General features: G+C 41.3%; 1 protein-coding gene across 1 annotated transcript; it reads left to right on the forward strand.

Moving 5' to 3' along the window:
• The first annotated feature begins 1,441 nt into the window (after nt 1-1,441).
• Nucleotides 1,442-8,821, forward strand: ggt1a (gamma-glutamyltransferase 1a). The gene is made up of 12 exons (XM_042488484.1): nt 1,442-1,614; nt 1,721-1,851; nt 1,942-2,031; nt 2,413-2,605; nt 3,150-3,310; nt 3,449-3,598; nt 4,055-4,191; nt 4,440-4,627; nt 5,180-5,307; nt 5,773-5,885; nt 5,985-6,098; nt 7,904-8,821. The coding sequence occupies exons 1-12, from the start codon at nt 1,442-1,444 to the stop codon at nt 8,048-8,050; spliced, it is 1,725 nt and encodes a 574-aa protein (XP_042344418.1). The 3' UTR covers nt 8,051-8,821.
• Nucleotides 8,822-11,579: the final 2,758 nt, after the last annotated feature.

The raw sequence follows: 11,579 nt of genomic DNA on the forward strand, positions 1-11,579 counted from the left end.
ATTGATATCAGGGTGAAATGGAAGGTTATGGAGGACAAGAAAGACAAACTCAAGAGTCTCACTCCAGAGTGAGGAAAGGGAGGCATCCATCATTTGAAAAAGCGACGGCTTGTTTAAAAGAAATGATTGATTGAACCACAAATTCAGATTTTGTGAAGAACTGAATCTGGAAAAATTACAAACCTTATTGTTTTATAGCTAACGTTCCCAAGAGCTCAAACACAGTAGTTGCAGAGGTTAGCTTTCATGACCTTTGCCCTCCTACCACCTCTCTCACATGGGAGCAAGACACACACAGGTATATTTTGTGGTTTTTTTTGTCATTATATGTCTCCTTGTGATTATTTTGTATCTTTGATTTTTTTTTGTCTCTGTAGTTGTTGGGGTCTCCGAGGTAATTTTGCAACTTAGTGAGTTCATTCTGTGTCACTTTTGGGTGTTTTATGCCAATTTGTAGTCTTTTTGTGTCCCCTTATGATTGTGTTCTGTCTCTGAGGTAGTTTTATGTCTTCTTCAGGCGTTTTGTGTCAATTTTTGTCCTTTTGTGTCTTCTAATGGTTGTTTCGGCTGTTTTGTTGTTATTTCATCTATTTGCGGCTAGTTTTTTTGTGTCTTCTGTAGTCACTTGGGTCTCTTTGAGGTGTACTGAGTCTTTTTGGGCATTTTGTGTCATTTTGTAGTCAGTATGTGTCTCCTTAAGATTATTGTTGTCTCTTTACAGGTCCTTTGCATTTTTTGTGTCTCTTTGTGGTCTTTTGATGTCCCCTTGTGATTGTTTTGCTTCTTTTGCAGTTAATTTTGTGTCTTTTTTGGTCATTTTGTGTCTCCTTGTGGTTATTTTGTGTCTCTTTGATGTTCCTTTGCATCTCTTTGTGATCATTTTGAGTCTCTTCCTGACTGGTACGTGTTAGTTTGAGGGGTATTTTGTAAGTGAAGGCCAGGGGGCCCCTGACACTTTGGCCCCCTGGGCCTGTGCCCGCTCTGCCCATTCAGTAAACCACCCATGCCTCCCACCCTCGTCTTCTTCTATGTACATTTCCTGCTACATGTGTGTATTTTTCTGTCTATAACTTTCAAAACAACTGAAGGACACACTTATTATCCAGTGTGACACCTGAAAACAAAGATGACGCATCGATAGTGACTGAATGTGGTCATAGTAAACACCTTGTCGTTACTGCTGGCAGAAACTGAGAGTTAGCTGAAGTCCCTTCTTCTCTCTTCTTTTTGTGCAATATTTTCCATCTATCTGTGCCATACACTAAAGGTGAGTGAACTTTCTGCTCTGTACAACATGATGTGCCTTTTTCCCACATTGTTATTCATGGAAAGGTTTTGACACCACTCTGAATAATAACAGGTGACGTCTGGACGAGAGGACGCTCGTTTCTGAGCCAAAGGATTCTGACTATGAGGTGTGCTGATTTTCCCGAGCAGGAAAATGGTTGGGAAGTCCCTGATTGCTGGTCTGGTGGTCCTTCTGGTGGCTGCAGTGAGCCTGTTCCTGGGGGTGTTCATGGGCCTGGGGAAGAAAAACACGCCTCCCCCCACAGACTACTTCTACTCAAAGGCTGCTGTGGCTGCTGATGCTGGGAAGTGTTCAGAAGTGGGGAGGTAAGACAACTCGTATACTTTTGTTCCCCAACGTGACATAAAGTGGCATGCTCCTTTGTGCATATGCAAGTGCCAGCTTCTGCTAAGTGTATTCTCGTGTTTTTAGGGACATTCTGAAGAAAAACGGTTCAGCCGTGGACGCCTCTATCGCTGCCTTGCTGTGCGTCGGCCTTTTGAACGCTCACAGCATGGGCATCGGAGGAGGGCTCTTCTTTGTCATCTATGATGCCACCACGGGTGAGTTTGCATCATTAGTTACAACTTCTCAACCAAAGTTAACTGAGCAAAAACACAATTAGCAATCTGTCCTCATTTCCTGCTCGACAGGGAAGGTGGAAACCATCGATGCGAGGGAGACGGCGCCCATGAACGCCACTGAAGACATGTTTGGCAACAACACCAAGCTTTCTCGTACAGGTAATAGCGTTGAGATGTTGGAGTATTTCCCAGACACAGATTCACTCAGTGCAAATCTGACTATTGTGTTCTGTAAAGCTGTTGATGCTTTTGTAACTTGACTCTCATGTTGTGTCAGAGCCAGAGAGGGATTTATCGAGGATAAATGTTCTACTCTAAAATCTATCCATCAAACAGCTCTCGAATGTTTCGTCATCCTTGCTATATGTTCTCTTGCCCCTGCTGCTGGTTACATAAACACAACATACTAAATCTGTATGTGCAGCACAACATATCTACAGATGTGTATTGTTGTCTCTTAGTTGCTTGACCCTCCGTCAGACAGTGGTCAGAAAGAAATGTGAAATCTAAACCAGTGACACTGCTGTTTCTGCATGACAGGTGGATTGTCCATAGCCATTCCCGGGGAGATCCGCGGCTACGAGATGGCACACAAAAGGCATGGCAGGCTGCCGTGGAAGGACCTATTTGAGCCCAGCATTGCCTTGGCTCGGGACGGCTTTCCTATAGGAAAAGCTTTGGCTCATGCCATCTTCAAGAGCAAAGATTCCATTCAAAGAGACGCCAACATGTGGTGAGGATGAAGACTTAAAAGCACAACACCAGCTGAGCTGGACGGCAGCAACGGTGGCTTATTCTGCTGCTTTTTCTAGTTTACGGCTTAGTTCAGTTTGTTCTGACAACTTAGAAGGAATAATTTGATTTCCCCTCTCCGGTCATTACATCAAATTTGGAGTTACAGCTTGGAGATGATTAGCTTAGCTTATCTCAGCATGAAGACTGGAGCCAGCTGAGTGGCCAAATTCCCTTTTTGCTCATCTTGTTGTTAAATATTTTTCAACTATTTATGCAAAAACAACACACCAAAGATGAGTGAACTTTGTGTGTGCTGAAACTATCAGCAGTACTTCTTGGAAGTCTAATTATTGCGCTTTAGAAGTGCTGCGAGATGTATTTTTTGGGTTTAACATTGGACAGAGGCAAGTAAACTGTTAACCTATTTCCAGTCTTTGAGAGTGCATGGAAGCAGTTTGCTGCAGTTTACATGGACAGACTTGGACAGACTTAAAAATGTCTATCTAACTTGTTGTCTTGTTTTTCCTTTTATCTTCTTCCAGTGAGGTGTTTTGTGATTCTAAAAAAAACATACTGAAGGAAAATGACATCGTTAGATTTCCGAAGCTGGCCGACACGTACCAAAGAATAGCAGAAGAGGGGCCGGATGTGTTTTATAACGGGTCAATGGCACGCAGCATCGTCGAGGACATCCAGGCGGCAGGTCTTATGTTGTTTCCTTGTTATTGCTGTCTGTAAGGAATAAATTCCCATGAGGGAAATAGCACAACTCCTGGCAATTATTAATTTGTGCTTTATTCCTCATCGTAAATCCCCTCTGACACTTCTCTGCTCGTTCCAGGCGGCATCATCACCCTGGATGATTTGTTGGAGTACCAGCCTGTGCTGAACGAGAACCCTCTGAAGCTGAACGTTGGGGAATACACCATGCATGTCCCAGACGCCCCCTCCAGTGGCCCTGTGCTGGCACTCATACTCAACATAGTGGATGGTGAGCGGAGCAGCCGGCCAAGTGCTTGTGCAGCCATGTAGAAGAAAGGATGTCAGGTTTCCCCAGGTCGTCCCTGGAATGTTTCTCCGCCTGTTTTGGAAGCAGAAAACAGAGCTGCGACTCAGTTCTGCTTGCCAAATTTAATTCACCATCAACAGCCCATCTGTTCAGCCAGAGAATCTTTAGTCATGCTTTAAATAAAAAGTGGCATCATTAATTTTAAAATGAGGAACACGATTTAATGTGTTCATATATGAATCTGGATGAACACGTTTCCCTTTTTCATACTGCTGAAAGGGTTCTGTGTTGGTATTTGAATTGAGAGATCACAGCTTAATGACCTGCCACCGCCTGAAATGGGTTTTTAGCACAATGATGGAGAAGACTCATTACCTGATTAGGCCGAGAAAATTCTTCATTTACAGCAGACATGTTTTTCCTGTGGATATTTTGCAGGCTACAACTTTTCAGACACAAGTGTCTCTACAGCAGAGAAAAAGACTCTGACGTACCATCGAATCGTAGAGGCTTTTCGGTTTGCTTATGCCAAGAGGAGCAGACTCGGGGACCCACGTTATCTCAATATTACTGATGTAAGCCTTCATGTTGTTATTACTGCAGGTCAGACCTTTATTTTGGAGCTTTTCTAGCACCACTGTTCTCAATGTGATCACAGACAGCTCCTGCTGGCTACTGTGCAGCTCCATAGTGTGTGAAGTGTGTAGCATGTGCATTTATTTGTGTATTTTGTGCTGTTACAAAAGTCAGGACAAATGCTCTGCTGGTGTTTCTGATTTTAATGAAAAACTGCTCTGTGACTAACTTGTTTTGCTCTCCTCAGCTCATCCTAAACATGACCTCAGACTACTTTGCTGACGGCATAAGGAGTAAAATTACAGACGACACCACCCACCCAGACAGCTACTACGAGCCAGACTATTTTGTTCCAGACAACCACGGGACGGCTCACCTGTCGGTCATAGCTGAGGACGGAAGCGCTGTGGCGGCCACCAGCACCATTAATCTATAGTAAGAAGCTCCGAAAAGTTGAGAAATAGTCCAATGTTTCCCACAGAATGCAAATTGGTAGACAACGGGATGGAAAAATAATGGGGCGGGGGGAGGTGGGGTCAGCAAACTTCTTTTTTTTTTTAAATCTTTTTAAATCTGTGTCTGTGTGTCCATCCCTTTTTTAATCAGTCTGTGTCCCCTCTTTAAAATCGACGTCTCTGTGGGTCAGCGAAAGCAGCACAAGCGAAACTTGTCATAAGTTATTTTTTCCTCAGCAGCAGTTTATGCTCACAGAGTACGCTCTGCGCTCTGGGAGTGTGGTGAATGAATAACTGAGTGGAATATATATTCCAATAGCGCTCCTTATTAATGGTCGTCTTCAGAATTCTAAAATCAATGCGTGACGGCAGATGTTTTAATCGTGGCGGGTCGCCACAAATAATCAATATGTGGGAAACCCTGGAGTTTTTTTGTCAGAATAAAACACAGACATGCGGACTGCAGTTTTTGCTGATCATTATCTGGGACTTTGTATTAATGACTCATTAAAAAGCTGTTTCATTTCCCCAGCTTTGGTTCCAAAGTCATGTCTCGATCAACTGGAATCATTTTCAACGATGAAATGGACGACTTCAGCTCCCCGTACATGACCAACGGGTTTGGAATCCCTCCCTCACCGAACAATTTCATCCAACCAGGTGTGGCTGGACTAAGTTATCACACTTGTATTACTCCAACCCCCAGTTTAGGTTACGACTTTTTGACACGTCTCTGTTGATGGATAACAGTGTTTTCCTAAATTAAGTCCCTTGTTTTTACCATCACATAGAGGATGACCCTCTCTCTAGTGAACAAGATGCAGAGGTGATGCTTCCACCAGGCTCTTACTTGTACCTGCATTTGTCATTGTCAGGAACTCTGATAGCTTTAACTTCCCGAGCAGCATCATCCTGCTCCATTTCAAAGCAATAAGCTAATTGCCAACCACCCACTGTGGCCCACTGCTGTTCTCTGCTTTGTTTGCAGTCATTTTATATAAGTGTCAAATTAATGTGGTGGTTTTTAGCTGTTAAAATGCTGCTTGTGGACCATTAAACCCCAAGGTAAAAAGTAAACATTTGTCTATTACACAGTCGCAGCCACGTTCTGTTTATCTGTTGCAGGCAAGAGGCCGCTGTCTTCCATGTGTCCTACCATCATCTTTGACAAAGAAAACAGAGTGAAAATGGTTGTAGGAGCATCCGGGGGCACAAAAATCACCACAGCCACCGCTTTAGTGAGTCTGATTCATTCACACGCATCATCTCCACCCTGCAGACACACACAGTCAGTTCTTTAAAACTTAAAGTCTGTCCTTTTTTTCTGGCTGAATCAGGTCATCCTGAACTCCTTGTTCTTCAACTATGACCTAAAGAAAGCTGTGACAGAGCCGCGAGTTCACAATCAGCTCAACCCAAATATGACAGTAGTGGAGCAGGGCTTTGAAAAGGTGGGTGACACACACAAACTTGTGATGCAAAATATCTGTAATAAATGATATGGCTCAGTGGCTGTTAAAGAGTAGATGACTACAAACACACAATATTTTACATAGCACAGTGTGAGTTTTTTGATTGATTTCCATGCCTTACTGGCAGCCATTCATTTCAATTTATGTCAGTGTAAAAATCAACTTGCACAGACTTGATACTTGGGATAATAATACATCGCATCAAGCAAAAAAACTATTTTAATTTAATTTCAGTTTTAAAAAACAAAAAAAATGTAAGCATAACCAAAAACCTACAGCTTAGTTTCTCAAAGTGCAGCTTGGGCAAATGGCAGCTCTATGAAATATTTTGTGCAGCCTTTACACATGACATGTAATGCCTGTATTATATTTTAATCATCCGCGGTTCTTTTTATTACTTTGACAAAAGCTTATATTTAATAAACGAATCACTCAGATATTGCGTTAAACTGTGTTCATTATTAAAAAGCATCTATCAGGTTAAAAATGACGACATAAAATGATGACTAGTGGCTCCCTGTGAGTGTCACTGTACCTACGCTCTGTAATTCTAGTGTTGTTAGCTAAAGTTAACAATTTCAGTAAACAACTTTAATGTGGAAGTGAGATAAAAAGAAGATATTCTGTTTCATTTGTGCACTTATTTGTGCATTTATAATTCATGTGATGGCTCCTTATTTAGCAACAGTCATCAAATCTCTGGTCCAGGGGTCGACTGATAATGGTTTTTCAGGGCTGATACTGATTATTAGTAAGTAATGAGACAGATAACCAATATTTGGACCAATATGCATTTAAAATAAAAATGAAAATCTTTCTTTCAATATTTAGCATTTGGAATATAACAAACCCCCAACACAAAAGTTTGATTAAATGCCTTTAGTAAATGTTTATTCATAACTGAAACTTTCCACATCATATACAGCACGTTCCTTGCAAATTTTCATGTTTTATAAAGTCAAGTGAAATTTAAATAAAAACAAATAAAAGAAAAATATCCCCCTGAGGTTTTACAAAGTAAAAGTTCCTCCCCCTCCCCTAAAATCTAGGTCCCAGGTTTCCTCACTAATCAGGAGTTATTGGGTGCACCTGTGATGTTTTCCCTCAGCTGCTGCTAATCAGCCTGGCTGGAAGCTTACATAGGGAGGCTGTGTTTTCCCTGCTCACTTGGTTGTGTGTCTCCAGAGAGTCAACACCTTCAGTTGGCTTTCTGTGTTTTTTGTTTTGAGTGTGTTTTGGAAGTGTGTACGTAAGAAATTAAAGCTAATGGGAATGTTGTTCGTTTTGCAGATATTTCCTCATTAACCAAAGTTTGTGAGCCGTTTGAAATTTTGACCTGATGATGACGCTAGATGAAAAGTGAAGGGACCACATCAAGTAATTTTAAATCACCCTGAGGAGGTCATGAATGTGTGGACCAAATGTCATGACATTCCATCAGATATTTGTTAAAGTATTTCACCAAAAACACAAAGTCATGAGCATTCATCCTCTAGGCATCATAGACACCAGTAGCAGTATTAATAAATGGCAAGAGTATACACGTTTTTTTTTTTAAACTGATTACCTATCTGGACCAAGTTTGACATTTTTGCAAGTTGATTTTAATAATACGCTGGCTGCCAGAAAGTAAGGAAGTCCACAGCTTTGTGGCATGTCTTAGAAAATTTAAAGCCTGAAATGTTCATTTAGGAAGTCTGTTACCTTTATTGTCCTCATTGAAGCCCTTAACCTCCAGCACAAGACTATATGTTTGTGTTTGTGTAATGATGATACCATGGCAGAGTGTTCTGGAGGGTCTCGTCCAGAAGAACCATGTAACGCAGCTGCTGCCGACTCCCGACTCAGTGGTCCAAGCGGTGGTGCGGCAGGGAGAGCGTCTCTGTGCAGAGTCCGACCCCAGGAAAGGAGGCTACCCAGCAGGATACTGACCATGACTTCAGCACCTTCTCTGCTTCTCTCAGTCTGGACAGTTTCCTCAAAGAAAGACACTGGGATGGAGCCACAATACAAAAGGTGCCTGCACTGAGGACTGAAGCAGTGTTTAAGCTACGGAGACACAGCCACCACTTCCTTTTACTCAAACATGGAAAATGACTTCATTCCAAAACCTCTTTTACTCAAACTCAATAAGTCAGCATTACTTTTCTTTTTTGGCATCATTTTTGAGTTTTGAAGTAAAATAAGAGGTTGCACCGAGTTTGACTCCTGTATCTTCACTACTGGATACTGGTGATGTTTTGGTGGAAGCCCAAAACCCTATCTGCTTTATGTAATAAATAATTTTAACTATGACACAGTGTCCAACATATTATGAAACAACCAAAAAAAGTACCAATAATTAGGCAACTAAGAAAATATCTCAGCAGTGGCGCCCCTTTGGAGGGGAAAGGGGGGCCATGGCCCCTGTGGTTTAATTGCTGGCCGCCCCACTGGCCCCCTAAAAAAATATAATGGGAGGCCAAAAATGACTGTGTTTAAGAGGCTGTAGCACGTACCCACCATGTCCACATAGCTTGTAAGGGAGGGGGCTAAATAACGCTTCAAAGAAAGGTTAAATTTTGGCGAGGGAACAACTGGCATGGCCTTTTTCAAATAGGTCGTTTGAACTATCATCTCAAGATATCTGAATGAAAATGGGCTCTATGGGTCTCCACAATACTTGAGAAGGCTTGTACCCAATAAATATGTCATGCCTTACAATCGACGCTTTCCTTCAAATGAAAACTATATATTTGTCTTTTTGAGGAAAAAGACCATCTATTATTATCATCTATAACAACACTAAATTACATAACACGTTAAAACAGGATTGTTAAGGAACTCAAAATGTTAACTGTACCAGTATAAGTCTGTGCCCATCAGATCATTAGTAATATTAACCGCAAAATAAGAAACCAAAGTAAGTAAGTATGCAATTCCAAAATAATTCAGAGGCTGGAACGATGGTCTGTTGATAAGACTCGGCTCTCTAGTAGAGAGATGCAAATACTTTTGATATTGGTGCCATATAACCGTAGAATTCGGAATGTGGCTGGATTTTCGTTTAAGAGGTTGAGAACCTGCAACTACCAGAATGCACTGTGGCCCAGCAGAAATTTGGTCTGAGTTTGAGGGAGAGAGTGCGAGAGAGAGGGTCGGGTGTGTCTCATGATGCACTTCTATTCCTCTTTGTGTCCATGGAGGCGGCATAAGTGGGCAAGCAATACGAAAATGCGGAAGTGCAGCATTTAGTTAGAAAAGCGGCCCTGGTTAGATGGAGGGAAGTTTATCACAGTTCACCGTCACGTACTTCCGACATTGCTATGATACAAAGCTGGTTGAAAACCGGTATCCCTTTAACTCTCTACATTGGCACAACTTTTAACGAGCCTGTACTCTACAACAGCATTAGTGAATTCCTGAAATTCAGTTACTTTTGGATTTTCAGTGGCCTCATCTGGCCACCATTATGAAAAATTTCAGGGCGCGCCACTGGGTCTTAGGTTTCATTACTTTGATTTTTAGGTAAGAATCTGAGTGGTTGTAGGTTGTCCATGTAGTACTTTTATTTTATTGTCTAAAGAAAAAAAAAAGCTATGTCTGAGAAGGGGGTGGGGTTGTTATCGTGTAAAAATGGTAATAAAAAAAAAAAAAAAAAAAAAATAAAAAAAACTAGACCTATACCAATTAAAAATAAGGACAGCTCAGGTTGTTTGCCTGCTTTACCAAAATGTCTCCCTCAATCTTTTCTCCTGGTGTAAGTTGATCCTGAAACGAGCATTATTTAGCAGAAACTGACCGTGTTGTTTTCTACCGTGACTCTATAGTGAAGCTATCACTTTTGAATTGTAAATGTTTAATATCGAGTAGAGGTTAAGTGAATGTATAGTGTATGCTGAAAAATACATTTGCAGATATATTTTTCTAAACATGCATTGTTCTCTCATGCCATGTTTGTTGCCATGCTTGTTATTAAACATTTTGAACAAAGATGTTATATTTTACCATACGGACCCTCTGGGTATTTCTGTGCTTTCTGTAACTGGAACATTAGGCATGAAATCACTCTATTGTATATTATCTTCTCTTTTAGCTCAGATTTTTGTTCTCTACTGTTTCTACTGAACATCGTGTAGTGTGGTAAATAAACTGAATCCAGGGCACATACAGTAAAAACAGAAAAGCAGCTGACGCAGTGAATGTTTGGCATTTTTGCTTGATTAATGACTTCAAAGATTCATCAGTGAGGACGGTTGTTGTCGATTCATTTCGTCGATCGACTAATCCTGTTAATAACTCAGTTTCAGAGCTAGAATGAACACAGCGAACAAAGTTTCTTTCAGGACTGTGGTTCAGTTAAGGACAAAGGAGGTAAAAAGAACGTGTGCAGGACTCAGAACCCCTGAAGACACTGACCCTGTTTTTACTTTCACTGTCCAGTGACTTTCAATCAGTATTCAGAAAAAAAACTTCACTCGTGTGCTCTTTGAGAAAACGCAAAAAAAAAAAAAAAAAAAAGCTACAATGAAACTGTGTCCGCACCTGCGGGTAAAAAGCTCAATCTCAAAAATGTCAGAATTTTTTCTTAAAAAAATGAACTTTTTTGGTCTGTTCAGGTTTGCATTTAATATCTCACAAATGTAAACTGCCCTGCTGCATTATAGGCACTTTGGGACCAGCAGCAGCAGCAGCAGCAGAAAATTCAAATAGGAGGCTTTCTGCTGTAAATGTTTCTGTGCAACTTGATGGGTAATCCCACTGCAGCAAATGATACCGGCAACTCTTTGGGTAAAAGGATAAACTGAACGCTACATTAACACACAAACACTCCGTTTATAGTGTGATCTGAAGATGCATTAGTTCATCTTAAACCCACCCTGCAACCTGCCCCACATATTCAACACACACACATACTCTAAACACACACTGTTAGTTGTGTTCAAGATGAACATGTAAATACAGGTACTACATGGCACAGTGCCTGAAGCCACATCAGCAAGCAACGGTCAAACGGCCTCACTTGTGAGAACAGAACGTGCCACACGACTGAGTGATATTTACAGAGAAGACAGGCCTGCTTTTACCACACGCTACCGTTTATGTATTAAATGACATGAAGCCAAACACGCCACTTAAACTTAGTCAACAAGAACTTTCAGGGGGCCGGTGCAGACAGTAAACGGGAGAGGAATTTCCTGTCGACAGGTCCAGAGGGATCCAATCACACGCTCCGCCTTTGAGATGCTTGAACACAAGGACAAACAAAACACTCTCACCATGAAGTGAACTTTAAATACTGCTGAAACTTGTCTTAGATCTTAGACTTGTCAGATTAACTGAAAACTAAATAACATGAAACAAGTCCTTTATTTTTTTGAAAAAGGAGTTCAGCGAGTAATGGAACGCAGGCATGTCAGAGCACCTAGATGTAACATTACCCGCCAAAAATTGTTCTCACAAATCCTGCCAGACGGAAGC

The sequence above is a fragment of the Plectropomus leopardus genome, chromosome 6, assembly GCF_008729295.1.
Source record: "Plectropomus leopardus isolate mb chromosome 6, YSFRI_Pleo_2.0, whole genome shotgun sequence".
In the NCBI taxonomy this organism is placed as follows: domain Eukaryota; kingdom Metazoa; phylum Chordata; class Actinopteri; order Perciformes; family Serranidae; genus Plectropomus; species Plectropomus leopardus.